Here is a 25,317-nt window from a genome sequence, read left to right as displayed (position 1 = left end):
ACTAAGTGAAACCATATCACGCGTATAACATTAAAGTAAATACAGTAGATTTGCATAATGAAGAAATGCATGATAAAAAGACAATGCAATAGCACTTAGTCTGAACTTCAAATTAGTAGTAGATTGTTTTCTTACAAATTGCAACGTTATGTCTATTTCCACTCCCCCCTGTATCATGTGACAGCCATCAGCCAATCACATATATACTTATATTCTGTGAATTCTTGCACATGCTCAGTTGGAGCTGGTGACTCAAAAAGTGTAAATATAAAAAGACTGTGCACATTTTGTTAATGGAAGTAAATTGGAAAATTGTTTAAAAGTGCTGCTCTATCTGAATCATGAAAGTTTAATTTTGACTTGAGTGTCCCTTTAATAATGATAACAAAGTACTATAAAACAAGACAAAATGTTAGAATTTTCTAGAATCTTTTGGCTGTCTGTAAAACCTCTGTATTAATTTAAAGCCCCCAGCCACCCCGTTATGCTAAAACAATTTTAGCTCAGATCATATAACCTAGCAATCCCTTTAAGAGGCCACATGCTCCAAAATCTTGTCCTCTGAAACCCCTTTAAAATTCCGTGCCCCAAAACTAAGAGTTTACATCTTATCTATTTGTCCAGCAACACTTAAAAAAAATAAGACCTCACATCTAAAGTATGCCCCCAGCGACCCATTTAAAGGGATAGAAAGATAAAAAATGAAATTTGCATGGGTGCATTTCAATTTGAAATAGAAGCATTTTTGCAATATACTTTCATTAGCAAAAAAACCCTCTTCTAGTAAATATTACTGTTTTTCTGCTGCATACGCACATATGCTGTGTGGGCCTATGCACCAGTATTGAAACACCATGCCTGGTTAGAGAGTTAGCAGTAGTTTGTATGACACACATTATGTCTTCAGAAGCAATACACACTTTCTTTCATGTAATTAGCAAGAGTCCATGAGCTAGTGACGTATGGGATATACATTCCTACCAGGAGGGGCAAAGTTTCCCAAACCTCAAAATGCCTACAAATACACCCCTCACCACACCCACAATTCAGTTTTACAAACTTTGCCTCCCGTGGAGGTGGTGAAGTAAGTTTGTGCTAGATTCTACGTTGATATGCGCGCAGCAGGCTGGAGCCCGGTTTTCCTCTCAGAGTGCAGTGAATGTCAGAGGGATGTGAAGAGAGTATTGCCTATTTGAATTCAATGGTCTCCTTCTACGGGATCTATTTCATAGGTTCTCTGTTATCGGTCGTAGAGATTCATCTCTTACCTCCCTTTTCAGATAGACAATATACTCTTATATGGCATTACCTCTACTGATTCTCGTTTCAGTACTGGTTTGGCTATCTACTATATGTAGATGAGTGTCCTGGGGTAAGTAAGTCTTATTTTTTGTGACACTCTAAGCTATGGTTGGGCACTTTATATATAAAGTTCAAAATATATGTCTTTAAACTTATATTTGCCATGATTCAGGATGATCAATATTCCTTATTTCAGACAGTCAGTTTCATTATTTGGGATAATGCATATGAATAATCAATTTTTTTCTTACCTTAAAAATTGTTTCAATTGACTTTTTTCCCTGTGGGCTGTTAGGCTTGCGGGGGCTGAAAATGCTTCAATTTATTGCGTCATTCTTGGCGCGGACTTTTTTGGTGCAAATTTTTTTTTGTCATTTCCAGCGTCATACTTGTCGCCGGAAGTTGTTCGTGTTTGCATCATTTTTTTGACGTTTTGCGCCAAAAATGTCGGCGTCACCGGATGTGGCGTCATTCTTGGCGCCAAAAAATGTAAGGCACCAATAATGTGGGCGTCTTTTTTTGGCGCTAAAAAATGTGGGCGTCATTCTTGTCTCCACCTTTTTTTCACATTATTTCAGTCTCATTTTTCATTGCTTCTGGTTGCTAGAGGCTTGTTCATTGGCATTTTTTTCCCATTCCTGAAACTGTCATTTAAGGAATTTGATAAATTTTGCTTTATATGTTGTTTTTTCTTTTACATATTGCAAGATGTCTCAAATTGACCCTGGATCAGAATCTACTTCTGGAAAGACGCTGCCTGATGCTGGTTCTACCAAAGTTAAGCGCATTTGTTGTAAACTTGTGGTAACTGTTCCTCCGGCTGTAGTTTGTGATGAATGTCATGATAAACTTGCTAATGCAGATAGTATTTCCATTAATAATATACCATTACCTGTTGCTGTTCCCTCAACATCTAATACTCAGGATGTTCCTGTTAATATAAAAGAATTTGTTTTTAAATCTATTAGGAAGGCTATGTCTGTTATTCCCCCTTCCAGTAAACGTAAAAGGTCTTTTAAAACTTCTCATTTTTCAGATGAATTTTTAAATGACTGTCATCATTCTGATTTGTCTGTTTCTGATGAGGATTTTTCTGGTTCAGAGGATTCTGTCTCAGATATTGACACTGATAAATCTTCATATTTATTTAAAATGGAATTTATTCGCTCTTTACTTAAAGAAGTTTTAATCGCATTAGAGATGGAGGAATCTAGTCCTCTTGATACTAAATCTACTAAGCGTTTAAATTCGGTTTTTAAACCTCCTATAGTTATTCCAGAAGTTTTTCCTGTCCCTGATGCTATTTCTGAAGTAATTTCTAGGGAATGGAATAATCTGGGTACTTCATTTACTCCTTCTCAAAGGTTTAAGAAATTGTATCCTGTGCCATCTGACAGATTAGAGTTTTGTGACAAAATCCCTAAAGTTGATGGGGCTATCTCTACTCTTGCTAAACGTACTACTATTCCTACGGCAGATAGTACTTCCTTTAAGGATCCTTTAGATAGGAAGATTGATTCCTTTCTAAGGAAAGCTTATTTATGTTCAGGTAATCTTCTTAGGCCTGCTATTTCTTTAGCTGATGTTGCTGCCGCTTCCACTTTTTGGTTGGAGGCTTTAGCACAACAAGTATCAGACCATAATACTCATAGCATTGTTAAACTTCTTCAACATGCTAATAACTTTATTTGTGATGCCATCTTTGATATCATTAGAGTTGATGTCAGGTATATGTCTTTAGCTATTTTAGCTAGAAGAGCTTTATGGCTTAAAACTTGGAATGCAGATATGACTTCTATGTCAACTTTGCTTTCTCTTTCTTTCCAAGGTAATACATTATTTGGTTCCCAGTTGGATTCTATTATTTCAACTGTTACTGGGGGGAAAGGAACTTTTTTGCCTCAGGACAAAAAATCTAAAGGGCTGCTAATCGTTTTCGTTCCTTTCGCCAGAATAAGGAACAGAAGCCTGACCCTTCCCCTAAAGGAACGGTTTCTGTTTGGAAACCTTCTCCAATCTGGAATAAATCCAAGCCTTTTAGAAAGTCAAAACCAGCTCCCAAGTCCACATGAAGGTGCGGCCCTCATTCCAGCACAGCTGGTAGGGGGCAGGTTACGATTTTTCAAAGACATTTGGATCAATTCGATTCACAGTCTTTGGATTCAAAACATTGTTTCACAAGGGTACAGAATAGGTTTCAAGGTAAGGCCGCCTACGAAGAGATTTTTTCTCTCTCGCATTCCAATAAACCCAGTGAAGGCTCAGGCATTTCTGAAATGTGTTTCAGATCTAGAGTTGGCTGGAGTAATTGTGCCAGTTCCAGTTCTGGAACAGGGTCTGGGGTTTTACTCAAATCTATTCATTGTACCAAAGAAGGAGAATTCCTTCAGACCAGTTCTGGATCTAAAGATATTGAATCGTTATGTAAGGATACCAACATTCAAAATGGTAACTATAAGGACTATTCTGCCTTTTGTTCAGCAAGGGCATTATATGTCCACAATAGATTTACAGGATGCATATCTTCATATTCCGATTCATCCAGATCACTTTCAGTTTCTGAGATTCTCTTTTCTAGACAAGCATTACCAGTTTGTGGCCCTTCCGTTTGGCCTAGCAACAGCTCCAAGGATCTTTTCAAAGGTTCTCGGTGCCCTTCTCTCTGTAATCAGAGAACAGGGTATTGCGGTATTTCCTTATTTGGACGATATCTTGGTACTTGCTCAGTCTTCACATTCTGCAGAATCTCATACGAATCAACTCGTGTCGTTTCTTCAAAGACATGGTTGGAGGATCAATTTATCAGAGAGTTCGTTGATTCCTCAGACTCAGGTAACCTTTTTGGGTTTTCAAATAGATTGTGTCCATGACCTTGTCTGTAACAGAAAAGAGACGTCTGAAATTGGTTTCAGCCTGTCGAAACCTTCAGTCTCAATCATTCCCTTCGGTAGCTTTATGCATGGAAATTCTAGGTCTTATGACTGCTGCATCGGACGCGATCCCCTTTGCTCGTTTTCACATGCGACCTCTTCAGCTTTGTATGCTGAACCAATGGTGCAGGGATTATACAAAGCAATTAATATCCTTAAATCCCAATGTACGACACTCTCTGACGTGGTGGATAGATCACCATCGTTTAGTCCAAGGGGCTTCTTTTGTTCGTCCAACCTGGACTGTGATCTCAACAGATGCGAGTCTGTCAGGTTGGGGGGCTGTATGGGGATCTCTGACAGCGCAGGGGGTTTGGGAATCTCAGGAGGCGAGATTACCAATCAACATTTTGGAACTCCATGCGATTTTCAGAGCTCTTCAGTTATGGCCTCTTCTGAAGAGAGAATCGTTTATTTGTTTTCAGACAGACAATGTCACAACCGTGGCATATGTCAATCATCAGGGTGGGACTCACAGTCCTCAGGCTATGAAAGAAGTATTTTGGATACTTGTATGGGCGGAATCCAGCTCCTGTCTAATTTCTGCGGTTCACATCCCAGGTGTAGACAATTGGGAAGCAGATTATCTCAGTCGCCAGAAGTTACATCCGGGCGAATGGTCCCTTCACCCAGAGGTATTTCTTCAGATTGTTCAAATCTGGGGACTTCCAGAAATAGATCTGATGGCTTCTCATCTAAACAAGAAACTTCCCAGGTATCTGTCCAGATCCAGGGATCCTCAGGCGGAGGCAGTGGACGCGTTGTCGCTTCCTTGGAATTATCATCCTGCCTATATCTTTCCGCCTCTAGTTCTTCTTCCAAGAGTGATTTCCAAAATTCTAATGGAACGTTCGTTTGTACTGCTGGTGGCTCCAGCATGGCCTCACAGGTTTTGGTATGCGGATCTCATTCGGATGGCCAGTTGCCAACCTTGGACTCTTCCGTTAAGACCAGACCTTCTATCTCAAGGCCCTTTTTTCCATCAGGATCTCAAATCCTTAAATTTGAAGGTATGGAAATTGAACGCTTGATTCTTAGTCATAGAGGTTTCTCTGACTCAGTAATTAATACTATGTTACAGGCTCGTAAATCTGTGTCTAGGAGGATTTATTATCGAGTCTGGAAGACTTACATTTCTTGGTGTTCTTCTCATAAATTTTCCTGGCATTCTTTTAGAATTCCTAGAATTTTACAGTTTCTTCAGGATGGTTTGGATAAAGGTTTGTCTGCAAGTTCCTTGAAAGGACAAATCTCGGCTCTTTCTGTTCTTTTTCACAGAAAGATTGCTAATCTTCCTGATATTCATTGTTTTGTACAGGCTTTGGTTCGTATCAAACCTGTCATCAAGTCAATCTCTCCTCCTTGGAGTCTTAATTTGGTTCTGAGGGCTTTACAAGCTCCTCCGTTTGAACCTATGCATTCTCTGGACATTAAATTACTTTCTTGGAAAGTTCTGTTCCTTTTGGCCATCTCTTCTGCTAGAAGAGTTTCTGAGTTATCTGCTCTTTCTTGTGAATCTCCTTTTCTGATTTTTCATCAGGATAAGGCAGTGTTGCGAACTTCATTTAAATTTTTACCTAAGGTTGTGAATTCTAACAACATTAGTAGAGAAGTTGTCGTTCCTTCATTGTGTCCTAATCCTAAGAATTCAAAGGAGAGATCTTTACATTCTTTGGAAGTAGTAAGAGCTTTGAAATATTATGTTGAAGCTACTAAAGATTTTAGAAAGACTTCTAGTCTATTTGTTATCTTTTCTGGGTCCAGAAAAGGTCAGAAGGCCTCCGCCATTTATTTGGCGTCTTGGTTAAAGTCGTTGATTCATCATGCTTATGTAGAGTCGGGTGAATCCCCGCCTCAAAGAATTACGGCTCATTCTACTAGGTCAGTTTCTACTTCCTGGGCATTTAGGAATGAAGCTTCTGTTGATCAGATTTGCAAAGCAGCAACTTGGTCTTCTTTGCATACTTTTACTAAATTCTACCATTTTGATGTGTTTTCTTCTTCTGAAGCAGTTTTTGGTAGAAAAGTACTTCAGGCAGCTGTTTCAGTTTGATTCTTCTGCTTATAATTTCAGTTTTTTTCATTATTGAGATTAAACTTTTGTTTTGGGTTGTGGATTATTATTTTTCAGCGGAATTGGCTGTCTTTATTTTATCCCTCCCTCTCTAGTGACTCTTGCGTGGAAGTTCCACATCTTGGGTATTTATTATCCCATACGTCACTAGCTCATGGACTCTTGCTAATTACATGAAAGAAAACATAATTTATGTAAGAACTTACCTGATAAATTCATTTCTTTCATATTAGCAAGAGTCCATGAGGCCCACCCTTTTTTGTGGTGGTTATGATTTTTTTGTATAAAGCACAATTATTCCAATTCCTTATTTTGATGCTTTCGCTCCTTTCTTATCACCCCACTTCTTGGCTATTCGTTAAACTGAATTGTGGGTGTGGTGAGGGGTGTATTTATAGGCATTTTGAGGTTTGGGAAACTTTGCCCCTCCTGGTAGGAATGTATATCCCATACGTCACTAGCTCATGGACTCTTGCTAATATGAAAGAAATTAATTTATCAGGTAAGTTCTTACATAAATTATGTTTTTGTCAGCTCTCTGACCAGGCATGGTGTTTGAATACTGGTGCATATGTGCGTATGCCACAGAACAACAGTTATAACTTTTACTAGAAGCATTTTTGCTAATGGAAGTGTATGGTATTCACAGGTGACATAAACACTCTAAAATTATTTTCAAAATAATCTTATCTTAAAGGGACAGTAAACACCTTGTAATTAAGACATTTTTGTTGTGTTGCTATAGAATAACATATCGACCAACCACAACAATTAACACCCTTTTTATAGCAATTGTTTTTCAATAGGCAAACCCCACCATTTGCCTTATTTGTTGAAGACAATCTGGGCTTTAGTTTGCAGATGACAAGGCTAGCCAACATTATAAAGTTAGTATAAAGTGCATTATTTTTGCCATTATCAGCTAAAGCCATTTAGGGGCATATAGGTAGCAGAGTAAGCCTTGAGAAGGCATTACGCTGCATTTCAAGTTCTGAGAATTAGAAAATCCTTAATTTATTTTGTGTAATGATGATAGTCCATAGGGCTCCATAACATGTGGGATATAATTCCTGCCACCAGGAGGAGGCCAAGAACCCACACAAGAGCTTAAATCCCCTCCTACCTCCCATTTCTCCTCAGTTTCTGATCTTGGCCTCTCAGGAGAAGGTTGAGAATAGAGATGTTGCAGCTACTTGCTTTTGGATTAATGTTTGGGAGATCAGATCAATGCGAGACCCTTATCCCTGGGACATATTGTTCACAGCTATTTACCTATGGGATTTCAGCCATAACTACCCTCAAGCATTGCAGGGACATGTCCTTTAGCCTCCCCTGTGTTATTGAGGTATTTCCTCCAATATCCTCTGCTGTACCTGTATAAGCACTGGATGGGCCCTCTACTGCATACAGCTTTTGTTAATGGCTGCTAACTTCAGTGAAGTGAGTGCTTCAAAAGATAAGTGCAATGCACTCACATAGTCCACAGACTATATGAAGATACCCCTTTTTAAGTATAGCATAGACAGGGTACATTACACATTTTACACTATTTTCTCAGATCACTAAGAGATTGTGTGTTATGCTGCAGTGTTATTGATTTTTCTATCAGCTCTCTCAAGGTACTTTGAGGATACCTTGGGGCTGCGGTAGAAGAAAATATATAGAAAACATTGTCTGCTTCTATGCTCATTTTAAATTAGTTTTTTTTAGTATTTATTGATGATTGGTGCCCTCATACTTTTGTGTCACACTTATACATTGAGTCTCCCTTCTGGAAAGCTTTAGTTTTGGCGCTTTTTTTTTCCCTGCACAATCTTTTTTTTGTAGTCTCTTTGTTAATGCAGAGTTCCAGTATAAGAATAATTTTCCTATCGTATATGCTTCTAGAGGTATCTGCAGATGTTTTTTCTAAGGCACAAGAAAGTTTGCTAAGCTTTCTTCTTCTATTTGGTCCGAATGCAGCTCCTCACATCTTTACAAAGGTTGGCAGTGATCAGAGCTCAGGGGATCTCAATTGCCCTTATCTGGATGATATCTTCCCCTGTCTTCCCCGGTCTCTAGCTATTGCTAGATAGGTTACTATCTTTCCTCCAAGATCACGGTTGGAGAATTTATGTTCCGAAAGAACTCTTTATCTCCAGCTACAAGGGTGTCCTTTCTAGGAGTCATCATAGATTCTGACCAAAAGCATGTCTGTCTCTGCAACAGGCTTAATTTTCATAAGTAGGTCAATGCATGAAGGTAGTGTATCTTATGGTTAGGGCTTCGGACACTGTTCCCTTTGCCCTCCTCTTGCGTCCCCTTTGTCAGGGTTTTTTTCTGTTGTGTTTGCCATGTGCTGCTGGCAGCCATTTTACTCACCTCTCTTCCTGACTTGGTGCATTGTGGGGGATGCTGCTCACTTCCTGCACTTCCTTTTATGGCCAGACTGTTGTGCATCATCCATGTGAGACAGGATGCAGTCTCAGAATTGTGATGTCATCATTTATTATTTAAAGGGCCTCTGTTCAGTATGCTTTGCCTTTGCGTTTTCTGAGACCTGTTTGTGAGAGTTCCTGTGTATTACCTGGCTGTCTGACGTCCTTCCTGGTTCCTGATCCCTGGCTTGTTCCTGACTCTGCTGTTCTCCTTGTTCCTGATTCTGGCTCGTCTGACTATTCGCTTTGGCTCCTGACTCGGCTCGTCTGACTACCAGCTCTGGTTTTGACTCCTGGCTTATTTGACTTGTGGACATTTTATAATTTTTTTATATTAATAAAGGTGTGATTATTTTTGCACTTCTCGTCTCAGTCTGATTCCTGGCACCCTGACACCCTTCAACTGTCTATGCTCAATCAGGGGTCAAAGAATTATATGCAATAGGAGCAACAGATTGTTCTGGACTTGTCCATCAGACCATCTTTCTCTTGGTGGATACTAGGTCCTTCTTTAACACTTGTGGCATCCTTTCTTCGTCCATCTTGGGCTATTGGGACGACGGATGCTAGTCTTTCAGGCTTGGGCACGGTCTGGAATTGTCAAAGAGCTCAAGAAGTTTGATTTCCTCTGGAGGCGAGGTTTATCCGTTTCCAGTCAAACAATATTACAGCAGTGACCTACATAAATTATCAAGGGGATACCCACAATCCACTGGCTATGCAGGAAGTGTTCCAAATTCAGTCTTGGGCAAAGAAGAATCCATACTCTCTGTCAGCAGTTCTCATTCAAGGAGTGAACAATTTGGAAGCGTGTTTCCTTAGCCGTCAGTCGTTCACTATAGGAGAGTGGTCTCTCCATCTGAATTTTTTTTTTTTGATCAATTAGTAATCAAATGGGGTCTATCAGGCATAAATCTGATGGCCGCCCATTTAAATCACAATCTTCCAATGTATTGTGCAAGATCAAGAGTTCCAAAGGCTCAAATGATAGACACCTTGGTGTGACCATGGAATGTTCCTCTAGCGTACCGGTTCCCTCCATTTGTTCTTCTGCCAAGAGTAATTGCTTAAATAATTCAGGAGTCAGCTTCGGTAATCTTGATTGTTCCCGCCTGTCCCGCAGAACATGGCATGTGGATCTAGCACAGATATCCTCTACTCCCCCATGGCTTCTTCCTTTAAGACAAGATCTGTTGTCTCAAGTGTCACTTTTCTATCAGGATCTCAAATCTCTAGGTTTCCCGGGTGGACGTTGAATGCCTAGTTTTAAAACCTAGAGGTTTCACTGATTCTGTTATTGTCACTGATTCAGCTAGAGATCCTGTTACACAAACAATTTGCAGGAGGGAATATTTTAAATGGGGCTCTTCCAGACGATTTTCTTGGTATTCCTTTAGGATTCCTAGAGTTCTTCAGTTTTTACAAGATGGCCTTGACAAAGGTTAGTCTGCTAGCTCCCTAAAATGTCAAATTTCTGCTTTATCTTTTCTCTTTCATAGAAAGTTAGATAAGCTTCCTGATCAGACTTTTGTCCAGAAGATTGTAGAATTAGGTCAGTTGTGAGACTTCTTTCTCCACCCTGGAATTTGAATCTAGTTCTTTCTCTTTTGCAAGGTCCACCGTTTGAGCCTATGCATTCCGTTGATATCAAACTTTTCTCTGGAAAGTAGTTTTCTTGTTAGCATTCTCTTCAGCTAGGGAGTTTTCAGCTTTGTCCTGTGATTTTTCCATTTTTAGTTTTTGACAAAGATAAAGCTGTACTTCATTGTAAATATGATTTTATTTGTAAGGTAGTGTTTTTAGAAAATATCAGTCAGGAGATTGTTGTTCCTTTGTGCTCAGATCCTGCTAATTCTTAGGAACGACTTTTACATAATCTGGGTGTAGTCAGAGCATTGAAGTTCTATCTTCAAGCTACTAAGGAATTCGGACAATTTTCCAGGTTGTTTGTTCCTTACTGTGGGACTCGAAAAGGGCAGAAGGCTACTACTGTGTATTTGGCCTCTTGGTCAAACAAGTAATTCACAAGGCCTACTTGCTGGCGAGAAAGTCTCCCCCTAGTTGTATCACAGCCCATTCTACAGAATCAGTAGCAACTTCCTGGGCTTTTAAAATGAAGATCTAATCTGCATTCCTTTTCAAAATGTTTCCGTTATGATGTTTTTTTGCTTCTTCGCAAGCAGCTTTTTGGCAGGAAAGTCCTTCAGGCCCGCTGTGTCTGATAAATAGGAACTGCCTTAAATGTTTCCCACCCTTTCTATAGCATGGACTATTTGCTCGGGTATTAATTCCAAATGTTATGGAGCCCTATGGACATCATTATACAAAAGAAAACAATTTATGCTTACCTGATAAAAAAATTTTTTTTTTCAGAATGACGATAGTTTAAATTTTTAGAGAACAGTTTTAATTTTCACCTCTATAGACCTTGCTTTTATCTTTCCTACCTATCTGTTTCCTATTGTCTGCTCAGCTATGCATTCAGCTAAGGAGAGGTGGGAGCTGGGAGAGAATTTAAGCTCTTGTGTGGGTTCTTGGCAGTAATTAGATCCCACATGTTATGGAGCCCTATGCACTATCATCATTTCGAAAGAGCTAAATTGCATGAAAAGGGGGCAAAATGAATATTGAAAGTATATTGCAATGTTTTATGTTATCCATAACAAAACTATTTATATAAAATATATAAAGTCGTTTAAACCCCTTCAGTGCCAATAATTTGAATAATTTTTCTACCACTGGAGGCTAAACAGACTGTCATACATCACAATGCATCCATGTTCACTACTTTTCCTGAGTGAAGATTTACATCTAGACATACTTTTTATTTTCTTCAGCATAAATTCAGATTTCATCCATAATAAATAAAAAAATAAAATAAAAAAAGAAAAAGTAGTTTTTTTAGGGAGCTATAAAATATATTTTTAACAAGTAAGTAAATTATCCTGGTGTAGTGATGTCAGTATTTTGATATTATTATATAAATGTCATTTATACTGATATGACATATCCGAGACCTGCCACAAAGCAAGCAAATGTTAGAAAAAAAAATATTATATATTACATTTTTCTTTGCATAAATGTTTTGTAGATGATCCATTTATATAGCTCATCTGGGAGTGTTTTTGTAACAATGTGTAGTTTTGCTTATTTTGTTCGTTTACCCTGTTAACTTGTGCACATGCTCAGTAGCATCTTGTTCCCTAGAAAGTGGGAGTATAAAAAACTGTGCAATATTTGACGCTGGAAGTAAATTGGAAAGTGTTTTATAACTTCATACTCTATCTGAATCAGAAAAGTTTATTTTGACTTGCGTGTCCCTTAGCAGTCTAGTCAAAATTTAGGGAATGCAGTTTTAAACAACTTTCCAATTCACTTTTATCATCATATTTGCTTTGTTCTCTTGGTATTCTTTGTTGAAAGCTAAACCTAGGTAGGCTCCTAGGCTAATTTCTAAAACCTTGAAGGCCACTCCTTATTTCAATGCATTTGGCAGTTTTTCACAGCTAGAGGGCGTCGGTTCATGTGAGCCATACAGATATCATTGTGACTAGACCCGTGGATTTACAAGTGAGAGGGCACTGATTGGCTAAATGCAAGTCTGTCAAAAGAACTCAAATTAGGGGGCAGTCTGCAAAGGCTTAGATACAAGGTAATAAAAGTATCTTAATATAACTGTGTTGGTTATGCAAAACAGGGGAATGGGTAATAAAGGGATTATCTATCTTTTTAAACCATAACAATTTTGGAGTAGACTGTCCATTTAAGTGATGACAATAAATTGTCAGGTTTTGTGATAGAATTCTGCTTATGAAATTTAAAAATTTATCTTGGATTATTTTGCATCATTAAATGGTCAGTTTCATGCAGAAATTGCATGCTATAAATTGTTAGAGCTTTATGAATTTTAGCTTTCTATCTGTTAAACACATTACTTAAATCCTGCTCTGCAGCCAAAAGGATTGCAGCTCCCAAGCAAAACGAAGCTGGATAGCCAATCGGGTGTAACAGTTGTATGTAAACGCAAGTCACAGGCCGCATTCTGCTTGGAAGCTGCAATGCCCCTTTGTGGGAGTTAAAAACATATTTATCTAGGGTATGTAATGCAAAAATAACATACTGTTCCTTTAAACATTTCTTTTTCAATATTTCTTTGTGTTCTATGGTTTTTTGCAGGAATTATCTGTCAGCTCTTTACTGAAGTTGGGTGCATGCTTTGTAGCCGGACTTCTGCCATATTTCTACCTAATTGCCTCCTCATTCCTCAACCGAGCCCGCTGGACCTGGGGAGACCAGACGACCTTTCAAGGGCTTTTCACTCATTTATTAAGAGAAGAATACGGAACGTTCAATCTGGTAAATTGATTTCTTTTGTCTTCTGGACTTCAAAGTTAAAAAGAACTCTCAACAAAAAACTATCAGAAATTCCTCTCATTTTTTTTCAAGTGTTTAATCTATTAAGTAGGTGAACACAAATACGTACTCTAGGCCAGACATCTGATTAATACTTGATGCATACACTGCTTTATTGTAAAATGAAGCAAATGCTGCTGAATATTTGTTAAAAGTGTTTGCATGTTTAAATACAAACCTGTATTGACCTTTGTTGAATAAGTTTGCAGTACCACCATTGAAGAAAAAAAATAATTATATATTCTAAATTTATGTTTTAGCAAAAAATGTTTCAACTAAAAGCTATCACTTATTTTTTGAATGAGAACTTTTACTGTGCACAAAAGGTACATTTAGATAAACTCTGTGCACCAGCATTTTAAACAGTGCATTTGCTTAGAGAGCTGGAAGTTCCTTGTATCATATTATAAATAATTTGATTTACATGATACAAGGCACATCCTTTTTTTTTTTTTATTAATGTATATGGCCTGATGTGTCTCTTTAAAGGGACGGTAAACATATCTGTACCAACTTTACGGATTATCTTATCATTTCAGCTGAAGCCATATAGCAGAGATTTTGTTAACATAATGATAGTGGCAATCCACATAATTTCCTGACTCAAGTCTGGATTGACTTCTCCAAATACAGAAAGTAGTGGATGAAAACTGACTAGCAGCAAACACAGTTCTACTTATTTTTACTTTATTTGTTTGTTACTTCCTATCACCTCCCCACAAGGGGGCTGTGGCCTATACAAGAAAGCAAATGAGCAGCCTTTAATTTGAAGTGTTGCTAGGAGAAATCTACTCTAGCTGTAGTCTGTTTTTCCTTCTTAATAGGAGGAGCGTCCACGGCTTCATTCCTTACTTGTGGAAAATACTGAACCTGGCCACCAAGAGGAGGCAAAGACACCCCAGCCAAAGGCTTAAATACCTCCCCTCATCCCCCAGTCATTCTTTGCCTTTCGTCACAGGAGGTTGGCAGAGAAGTGTCAGAAGATACGGAGTAGTTCCTTACGGAGGGTAGCACTCTTCGGAATGGGACTGGGGTTTTAAGTAGTCTTGTCAGCCTCTCAGTGAGAGCATTGACGAATGTTAGTCTGGAGATGTAGGGAGAGTCTTTCTGCAAACCCATCCAGACTCGTATTAACAGCTCCTAAGCAATCCGTGTTGACGAGTTTCACTGCCTGCTTCTATCACTCAAGTCCATATCAGGAGAGGCTGTGTTTCTGTTGCACAGCATAGATTCCGGTAAGATCATTAATTTTCTTCTGTTAAGTGTGATCAGTCCACGGGTCATCATTACTTCTGGGATATTACTCCTCCCCAACAGGAAGTGCAAGAGGATTCACCCAGCAGAGCTGCATATAGCTCCTCCCCTCTACGTCACTCCCAGTCATTCTCTTGCACCCAACGACTAGATAGGATGTGTGAGAGGACTATGGTGATTATACTTAGTTTTATATCTTCAATCAAAAGTTTGTTATTTTAAAATAGCACCGGAGTGTGTTATTACCTCTCTGGCAGAGTTTGAAGAAGAATCTACCAGAGTTTTTGCTATGATTTTAACCGGAGTAGTTAAGATCATATTGCTGTTTCTCGGCCATCTGAGGAGAGGTAAACTTCAGATCAGGGGACAGCGGGCAGATGAATCTGCATAGAGGTATGTAGCAGCTTTTATTTTCTGACAATGGAATTGATGAGAAAATCCTGCCATACCGATATAATGTCATGTATGTATACTTTACACTTCAGTATTCTGGGGAATGGTACTTCACTAGAATTACACTGTAAGAAGTACATAAAGCTGTTTAATAACTAGAAATTATGTTTAACGTTTTTGCTGGAATGTAAAATCGTTTTCATTTGCTGAGGTACTGAGTGAATAAATGTTTGGGCACTATTTTTCCACTTGGCAGTTGCTTAATCTTTTTTCTGACAGTTTCTGTTCTCTCTCACTGCTGTGTGTGAGGGGGAGGGGCCGTTTTTTGGCGCTTTTGCTACGCATCAGATATTTCAGTCAGCAGCTCATTGTATTTCCTGCATGATCCGGTTCATCTCTACAGAGCTCAGGGGTCTTCAAAACTTATTTTGAGGGAGGTAATTTCTCTCAGCAGAGCTGTGAGAATCATAGTTGACTGAGATAAAAAACGTTTATTCTGTAATTTGTTTCCTGCTTTCAGAATTTATCTTTGCTAATGGGATTAAACCTTTGCTAAAGTTGTGTTGTTTATAAGGATTGAGGCTATAACTGTTTCAATTTATTAATTTTCAACTGTCATAGATCTTCTGTGCTTCTTAAAGGCACAGTACGTTTTTAATATTATTCTAATTGAATTGTATTCCAAGTTGCAAGTTTATTTGCTAGTGTGTTAAACATGTCTGATTCAGAGGAAGATACCTCTGTCATTTGTTGCAATGCCAAAGTGGAGCCCAATAGAAATTTATGTACTAACTGTATTGATGCTACTTTAAATAAAAGTCAATCTGTACAAATTGAACAAATTTCACCAAACAACGAGGGGAGAGTTATGCCGACTAACTCGCCTCACGTGTCAGTACCTGCATCTCCCGCTCGGGAGGTGCGTGATATTGTAGCGCCGAGTACATCTGGGCGGCCATTACAAATCACATTACAGGATATGGCTACTGTTATGACTGAAGTTTTGGCTAAATTACCAGAACTAAGAGGTAAGCGTGATCACTCTGGGGTGAGAACAGAGTGCGCTGATAATATTAGGGCCATGTCAGACACTGCGTCACAGGTGGCAGAACATGAGGACGGAGAACTTCATTCTGTGGGTGACGGTTCTGATCCAAACAGACTGGATTCAGATATTTCAAATTTTAAATTTAAACTGGAAAACATCCGTGTATTACTAGGGGAGGTGTTAGCGGCTCTGAATGATTGTAACACAGTTGCAATACCAGAGAAAATGTGTAGGTTGGATAAATATTTTGCGGTACCGGCGAGTACTGAGGTTTTTCCTATACCTAAGAGACTTACTGAAATTGTTACTAAGGAGTGGGATAGACCCGGTGTGCCGTTCTCACCCCCTCCGATATTTAGAAAAATGTTTCCAATAGACGCCACCACACGGGACTTATGGCAAACGGTCCCTAAGGTGGAGGGAGCAGTTTCTACTTTAGCTAAGCGTACCACTATCCCGGTGGAGGATAGCTGTGCTTTTTCAGATCCAATGGATAAAAAATTAGAGGGTTACCTTAAGAAAATGTTTGTTCAACAAGGTTTTATATTGCAACCCCTTGCATGCATTGCGCCGATCACGGCTGCAGCGGCATTCTGGATTGAGTCTCTGGAAGAGAACATTAGTTCAGCTACTCTGGACGACATTACGGACAGGCTTAGAGTCCTTAAACTAGCTAATTCATTCATTTCGGAGGCCGTAGTACATCTTACTAAACTTACGGCGAAAAATTCAGGATTCGCCATTCAGGCACGCAGGGCGCTGTGGCTAAAATCCTGGTCAGCTGATGTTACTTCTAAGTCTAAATTGCTTAATATACCTTTCAAAGGGCAGACCTTATTCGGGCCCGGGTTGAAAGAGATTATCGCTGACATTACAGGAGGTAAAGGCCATGCCCTGCCTCAGGACAAAGCCAAAGCTAAGGCTAGACAGTCTAATTTTCGTTCCTTTCGTAATTTCAAAGCAGGAGCAGCATCAACTTCCTCTGCACCAAAACAGGAAGGAGCTGTTGCTCGCTATAGACAAGGCTGGAAACCTAACCAGTCCTGGAACAAGGGCAAGCAGACCAGGAAACCTGCTGCTGCCCCTAAAACAGCATGAATTGAGGGCCCCCGATCCGGGATCGGATCTAGTGGGGGGCAGACTTTCTCTCTTCGCCCAGGCTTGGGCAAGAGATGTCCAGGATCCCTGGACGCTAGAGATAATATCTCAGGGATACCTTCTGGACTTCAAATACTCTCCTCCAAGAGAGAGATTTCATCTGTCAAGGTTGTCAACAATCCAGACAAAGAAAGAGGCGTTTCTACGCTGCGTACAAGAGCTCTTGTTAATGGGAGTAATCCATCCAGTTCCACGATCGGAACAGGGACAGGGGTTTTACTCAAATCTGTTTGTGGTTCCCAAAAAAGAGGGAACTTTCAGACCAATCCTAGACTTAAAGATCCTAAACAAATTCCTAAGAGTTCCATCGTTCAAGATGGAGACTATTCGGACAATTTTACCTATGATCCAAGAGGGTCAGTACATGACCACTGTAGATTTAAAAGATGCTTACCTTCACATACCGATTCACAAAGATCATTACCGGTACCTAAGGTTTGCCTTCCTAGACAGGCATTACCAGTTTGTGGCTCTTCCATTCGGATTGGCTACAGCTCCAAGAATCTTCACAAAGTTTCTGGGCGCTCTTCTGGCGGTACTAAGACCGCGGGGAATCTCGGTAGCTCCATACCTAGACGACATTCTGATACAAGCTTCAAGCTTTCAAACTGCCAAGTCTCATACAGAGTTAGTACTGGCATTTCTAAGGTCACATGGATGGAAGGTGAACGAAAAGAAAAGTTCACTCGTTCCACTCACAAGAGTTCCCTTCCTGGGGACTCTTATAGATTCTGTAGAAATGAAGATTTACCTGACAGAGGACAGGCTAACAAGACTTCAAAGTGCTTGCCGCACCCTTCATTCCATTCAACACCCGTCAGTGGCTCAATGCATGGAGGTAATCGGCTTAATGGTAGCGGCAATGGACATAGTACCCTTTGCACGCTTACACCTCAGACCACTGCAACTGTGCATGCTAAGTCAGTGGAATGGGGATTACTCAGACTTATCCCCTTCTCTGAATCTGGATCAAGAGACCAGAAATTCTCTTCTATGGTGGCTTTCTCGGCCACATCTGTCCAGGGGGATGCCATTCAGCAGACCAGACTGGACAATTGTAACAACAGACGCCAGCCTTCTAGGTTGGGGTGCCGTCTGGAATTCTCTGAAGGCTCAGGGACAATGGAGTCAGGAGGAGAGTCTCCTGCCAATAAACATTCTGGAATTGAGAGCAGTTCTCAATGCCCTCCTGGCTTGGCCCCAGTTGACAACTCGGGGGTTCATCAGGTTTCAGTCGGACAACATCACGACTGTAGCTTACATCAACCATCAGGGAGGGACAAGAAGCTCCCTAGCTATGATTGAAGTATCAAAGATAATTCGCTGGACAGAGTCTCACTCTTGCCACCTGTCAGCAATCCACATCCCGGGAGTGGAGAACTGGGAGGCGGATTTCTTAAGTCGTCAGACTTTTCATCCGGGGGAGTGGGAACTCCATCCGGAGGTCTTTGCCCAAATACTTCGACGTTGGGGCAAACCAGAGATAGATCTCATGGCGTCTCGACAGAACGCCAAGCTTCCTCGTTACGGGTCCAGATCCAGGGATCCAGGAGCAGTCCTGATAGATGCCCTGACAGCACCTTGGGACTTCAGGATGGCTTACGTGTTTCCACCCTTCCCGATGCTTCCTCGATTGATTGCCAGAATCAAACAAGAGAGAGCATCAGTGATTCTAATAGCACCTGCGTGGCCACGCAGGACTTGGTATGCAGACCTGGTGGACATGTCATCCTGTCCACCTTGGTCTCTACCTCTGAAACAGGACCTTCTGATACAGGGTCCCTTCAAACATCAAAATCTAACTTCTCTGAAGCTGACAGCTTGGAAATTGAACGCTTGATTTTATCAAGACGTGGGTTTTCTGAGTCAGTTATTGATACCTTAATACAGGCTAGGAAACCTGTTACCAGAAAGATTTACCATAAGATATGGCGTAAATACCTATATTGGTGTGAATCCAAAGGTTACTCTTGGAGTAAGGTTAGGATTCCTAGGATATTGTCTTTTCTACAAGAAGGTTTAGAAAAGGGTTTATCTGCTAGTTCATTAAAGGGACAGATCTCAGCTCTGTCCATTCTGTTACACAAACGTCTGTCAGAAGTTCCTGACGTCCAGGCTTTTTGTCAGGCTTTGGCCAGGATTAAGCCTGTGTTTAAAACTGTTGCTCCACCATGGAGTTTAAACCTTGTTCTTAATGTTTTACAGGGCGTTCCGTTTGAACCCCTTCATTCTATTGATATAAAGTTGTTATCTTGGAAAGTTCTATTTTTAATGGCTATTTCCTCGGCTCGAAGAGTCTCTGAATTATCAGCCTTACATTGTGATTCTCCTTATTTGATTTTTCATTCGGATAAGGTAGTTCTGCGTACTAAACCTGGGTTCTTACCTAAGGTAGTTACTAACAGGAATATCAATCAAGAGATTGTTGTTCCTTCTTTGTGCCCAAATCCTTCTTCGAAGAAGGAACGTCTACTGCACAACCTGGATGTAGTCCGTGCTCTAAAATTTTACTTACAGGCAACTAAGGAATTTCGACAAACGTCTTCTCTGTTTGTCGTTTACTCTGGGCAGAGGAGAGGTCAAAAAGCTTCTGCTACCTCTCTTTCTTTTTGGCTTCGTAGCATAATTCGTTTAGCTTATGAGACTGCTGGACAGCAGCCTCCTGAAAGAATTACAGCTCATTCTACTAGAGCTGTGGCTTCCACTTGGGCCTTCAAGAATGAGGCCTCTGTTGAGCAGATTTGCAAGGCTGCAACTTGGTCTTCGCTTCATACTTTTTCCAAATTTTACAAATTTGACACTTTTGCTTCATCGGAGGCTATTTTTGGGAGAAAGGTTCTTCAGGCAGTGGTTCCTTCTGTATAAAGAGCCTGCCTATCCCTCCCGTCATCCGTGTACTTTTGCTTTGGTATTGGTATCCCAGAAGTAATGATGACCCGTGGACTGATCACACTTAACAGAAGAAAACATAATTTATGCTTACCTGATAAATTCCTTTCTTCTGTAGTGTGATCAGTCCACGGCCCGCCCTGTTTTTAAGGCAGGTAAATATTTTTTAATTTATACTCCAGTCACCACTTCACCCTTGGCTTTTCCTTTCTCGTTGGTCCTTGGTCGAATGACTGGGAGTGACGTAGAGGGGTGGAGCTATATGCAGCTCTGCTGGGTGAATCCTCTTGCACTTCCTGTTGGGGAGGAGTAATATCCCAGAAGTAATGATGACCCGTGGACTGATCACACTACAGAAGAAAGGAATTTATCAGGTAAGCATAAATTATGTTTTTTATACACCTGATAGTGTAATAACGTAGGACCAGGCAAGCAAAACAAGCAAAAACATCCAAATATACTCAAAAGCCTAGATGCACAACCAGTGCAATAATCAACGAACCGAGGCTTCAGAGCCGCTCGGCTGACTCAATCAGCTGGCAAAGGACTGAACAGGAAACACTCCCCACGAAGAGGTCAGTAATCACAAACCAGGCGTTGGATATACCTGCAGGATTCACCCTCAAAGAGTGAACAAGTATTTGGGGTACCCAATCCAAAGCCCAAAACAAGACAGAGCAAGGTAAGGATAAAAATGGCACTTTATTTTAAAACCAATTAAAATCAATGCACAGGAACACAGCAACTCGTTTCTCAGCGAGTGTGCCGTTTCATCAGGCTCGTGATTCAGATAGAGCATGCAATTTTAAGCAACTTTTTAATTTATTCCTATTATCAATTTTTCTTCGTTCTCTTGCTATCTTTATTTGAAAAAGAAGGCATCTAAGCTAAGGAGTCAGCCAATTATTGGTTCAGACCCTGGACAGCACTTGCTTATTGGTGCTGTCCAATCAGCAAGGACAACCCAGGTTGTTCACCAAAAATGGGCTTGCATCTAAACTGACATTCTTGCTTTTCAATTAAAGATGCCAAGAGAATGAAGAACATTTGATAATAGGTGTAAAATATAAAGTTGCTTAAAATTGCATGCTCTATCTGAACCACAAAAGAAAAAAATTGGGTTCAGTGTCCCTTTAAGTCCAGGAAGGACAATTTATGACCACGATAGACCTGAAGGATGCCTACCTTCCTGTCCCTATACACAAGGAACACTTCAAGTTCCTAAGATTTGCGTTCCTGGAACAGCACTTCCAGTTTATTGCACTTCCGTTTGGTCTAGCTACTGCTCCAAGAGTTTTTACGAAGGTTCTAGGGGCTCTGCTCGCAGTGGCCAGAACCAGAGGTATTGCAGTGACGCCGTATTTAGACAACATTTTTGTTCAAGCACCGTCCTGTCGTCTGGCAGAGGACCATTCAAAAGCCCTTCTTTCTCTTCTTCGATCTCATAGATTGAAGATAAACTTAGAAAAGAGTTCTCTTATTCCCAGTACCAGGGTGGAGTTCCTTGGTACAATAATATACTCCATATCCATGAGGATATTTCTTACAGACCAGAGACTTTACAAGCTAACTTCCAATTGTCTTGCCCTCCAGACCTCCTTAAGGCCCTCTGTGGCTCAGTGTATAGAGGTAATTTGGCTTGCCAGATTCCATCTCAGACCTCTTCAGCTGGGCATGCTGAGACAGTGGAATGGCAATCATTCGGATCTGTCTCAACAGATTTCTCTGGACAGCCGGTCAAGAGAATCGCTCTCCTGGTGGCTCTGTCCTAAGGGACGTCCTTCTTGAGACTATCCTGGGAGATTGTGACTACGGACGCGGTCTCACAGGATGGGGAGCCTGTGGACTCAAGAGGAATCCCTCCTCCTGATCAACATCTTAGAACTTCGAGCGATCTTCAATGCTCTAAAGGCTTGGCCCCTTCTGGGTTTGGCCCAGTTTATCAGATTCCAATCAGACAATATAACCTTGGTGGCTTACATCAACCATCAGGGGGGAACGAGGAGCTCCCTAGCAATGAGGGAAATATCTTGGATTCTAGAATGGGAGGAGGTCCACAACTGTTCGCTCTCAGCAATCCACATTCTGGGTGTGGACAACTGGGAAGCGGATTTCCTTAGCAGACAATCTTTTCATCCGGGGCAATGATCTCTCCATCCAGAGGTGTTTGCAGAGATTTGCAGCAGATGTGGGACACCGTAGATAGATCTCATGGCATCCCGGCTCAATTCCAAGCTACCCAGATATGGGTCGGGGGCCAGGGATCCTCAGGCGGCGCTAATAGATGCATTAGCAGTGCCTTGGAGCTTCAATCTGATATACATTTTCCCGCCATTACCACTTCTACCTCGTGTGGGGCACATATCAAGCAGGAGCAAGCATCTGTGATTCTAATTGCTCCATCGTGGCCTTGGAGGATGTGGTTCGCGGATCTGGTGGGGATGTCCTCATCTCCTCCATGGAGGTTGCCTTGTTGCAGGGATCTGCTGGAACAAGGTCCTTTTGTTCATCAAAATCTAGATTCTCTGAGGCTGACCGCGTGGAGATTGACCGCTTAGTCCTAGCCAAGAGAGGTTTTTCTGAGAGAGTTGTTGATACATTCAAGCTCGTAAGCCGGTTACTCATCTATCATAAGGTATGGAGGACCTACTTATTCTGGTGTGAAGAGCGCAGATTACCCTGGCATAGGGTCAGTGTTTCCAGGATTCTTTCCTTTCTCCAGGATGGTCTGGAGAAGGGCCTTTCGGCTAGCTCCCTTAAGGGACAGATTTCGGCCCTTTCTGTTTTACTGCACAAGAGACTCTCTAAGCTTCCAGATGTCCAGTCTTTTGCTCATGTTCTGACGAGAATCAGACCTGTGTTTCGACCTAGTGCTCCTCCTTGGAGTTTGAATCTTGTTCTTAAGGTTTTGCAGAGGGCTCCGTTTGAGCCTATGCACGGCCTTGACATTAAATTACTATCTTGGAAGGTTCCCTTTTTACTGGCTATTGCTTCGGCACGCAGAGTATCTGAGATGGCTGCCTTGCAATGTGAGCCCCCTTACCTAGAATTCCATGCTGATAAGGCTGTTCTTCATACTGGGTTAGGTTTTCTTCCTAAGGTTGTTTCTGATCGCAACATCAATCAGGAGATTGTTGTTCCTTCCTTGTGTCCTAACCCTTCTTCTTCTTCTACTTCATAATTTGGATGTGGTTTGGGCCTTGAAGTTCTATCTTCAAGCTACTTAGGAGTTTAGACAGACTTCTTCTTTGTTTGTTGTCTATTCTGGAAAGTGTAAGGGGCAGAAGGCCTCATACACTTCTTTATCCTTTTGGTTGAGGAGCATTATTCGCTTAGCATATGAAACAGCTGGACATAAGCCTCCTTAGAGGATTAAGGCTCATTCAACTAGAGCAGTGGCTTCCTCTTGGGCCTTCAAGAATGAGGCCTCTATGGAGCAGATTTGTAAGGCGGCTACCTGGTCCTCTCTACATACTTTTTCAAAATTTTATAAGTTTGACGTTTTTACTTCGGCTGAAGCATCTTTTGGGAGAAAGGTTTTGCAGGCGGTGGTGCCCTCAGATTAGGGTCCGCCTCTACTTTTTTACCCTCCCGTTTCATTCAGGGTCCTCTAGAGCTTGGGTATATGTTTCCCACAAGTAAGGAATGAAGCCGTGGACTCTTCTCATATTAAGAAGGAAAACATAAATTATGCTTACCAGATAATTTCCATTCCTTCTGTATGAGGAGAGTCCACGGCCTCCGCCCATTTTCTCCGTTGGGCGGACCTAAATGTTTTTTTGTTCTGGCACCATTTATACCCTGATATTTCTCCTACTGTTCCTTGTTCCCTCGGCAGAATGACTGGGGGATGAGGGGAGTGGGGGAGGTATTTAAGCCTTTGGCTGGGGTGTCTTTGCCTCCTCCTGGTGGCCAGGTTCAGTATTTCCCACAAGTAAGGAATGAAGCAGTGGACTCTCCTGATACAGAAGAAAAGGAAATTATCTGGTAAGCATAATTTATGGGTTTTTTTTGCCCATTCTCAGTAGTGACTTTAGCGAGGGGAATCATTTGACAGTAGAACTTAAGTTCTGTAATGTCTGCTCTCTTTTCTAGCCTAGCTGCAGGGAGTGGCTACAGTGAAAATGTCTAAGTGTGTTAATATAGCAAGAGAGCAAGTAAGTTGCTGTTTTTAGCACATTCTGTATACCAGAGAACAGGTTTGTAAGAAACAAAACATTCAAACCTGCTGAATCATTAGTTGTGCTCTGTTATTTGTGAGTTCAATAAAGTTCCAGCAGCTACAATGTTCTGTGTCATTGATTTAAAGCCATATATATTTTTTTTAAATCCTTTCTATCTCTGGTAAGGAAAATACATCAAATATACACTTCAGTTGTATTTTTTCACTATTTAGCAAACTCCTTCTTTTTACAAAACATGTAATAATGTGTGGGTTCCAGTTAGCAGGGAAATCCCCCCAGATATCTGAAGTTAACAGTTTCATTTATTAGAAGAGTTGTATATAGAAAGGTTTTGCATAAAAACAGTTTTCGGTTGACATTTTTCTGAATTTGCTGATATTTATGGGTATGTTTCCCCCCCCCCCCCTCATTAGGCTAAAGGAGAGACTGGAACTAGCATGGCTGAAATGTTAAGGTAAGTAAAAAAATATTTTTACACTTCACTCTGCAACAAGTTTAAAGGAAAATTAAACACTTTTATAAACCTCTCTCTAATTATGGGCACCTCATCAGCACAGGGAAAAAATGAGGGAAAAAAGAAAATAAACAAATGTATTTTTATTTTATTGCAGTAATAGTGCACAGGAAGAACATTATGTGTAGAATTTTATGTGTTGAGCAATGTGATAGGACAGTCTAGACCAGATGTTTTTGAATTACATTTCCCATGATGCTTAGGCACTCTGCATTCCAGTTGAGCATCATGGGAAATGTAGTTCTGAAACATCAGGGGTGCCAAGGTTAACTATCCCTGGTCTAGACCCAATTCTCTATTACTTATTCCTACATACCAGGCAAGCATCTTGCAATGAGTTTACCTCTAAGCTTGTTAGAAGTACATGACAATTTTTAATAATCATCTTTTGTAAGCAGCCAAAAATGGCTACCAAGCTCCGCCCACAGCTTTCTTCTTGTCCAGTTAGCTGTTTTCTTGTATTACAGTTTAGCAGTGCACGTTTAAAGGGATATTGAATTTATATATATGGATATGCTAATATAAAATAATGAATCGTGTGTATATATCTGCAATATACTTTTGTTATTTATTTGTCCCCTTTTCCTGTGTTCCATTGTGAAATTGTGAGCTGAAATTGTGTGGATGTAAGCTCAGGAGAGTGCATGTGTCTGCAGGACTATATAGCAGCAGTTTAGCAAGAATGTTATCCATTCGCAAAGCACTATATGGCAGCACTATTTCCTGTCATGTAGTGCTCCA

General features: G+C 40.7%; 1 protein-coding gene across 1 annotated transcript in view; it reads left to right on the top strand.

Annotated features, from left to right (window-relative positions):
• The window catches only part of TMEM260 (transmembrane protein 260), a 298,899-nt gene that overhangs the window by 174,752 nt on the left and 98,830 nt on the right, over positions 1-25,317 (top strand). The window contains exons 7-8 of the mRNA XM_053697331.1: positions 12,900-13,079; positions 24,476-24,516. Coding sequence (XP_053553306.1) covers positions 12,900-13,079; positions 24,476-24,516 — 221 coding nt within the window. The remainder of the gene's footprint in view (positions 1-12,899; positions 13,080-24,475; positions 24,517-25,317) is intronic.

The sequence above is a fragment of the Bombina bombina genome, chromosome 1 (genome assembly GCF_027579735.1).
Source record: "Bombina bombina isolate aBomBom1 chromosome 1, aBomBom1.pri, whole genome shotgun sequence".
In the NCBI taxonomy this organism is placed as follows: domain Eukaryota; kingdom Metazoa; phylum Chordata; class Amphibia; order Anura; family Bombinatoridae; genus Bombina; species Bombina bombina.
Note: the sequence above shows the minus strand (reverse complement) of the source record. Positions and strands in the feature narration are given on the sequence as shown.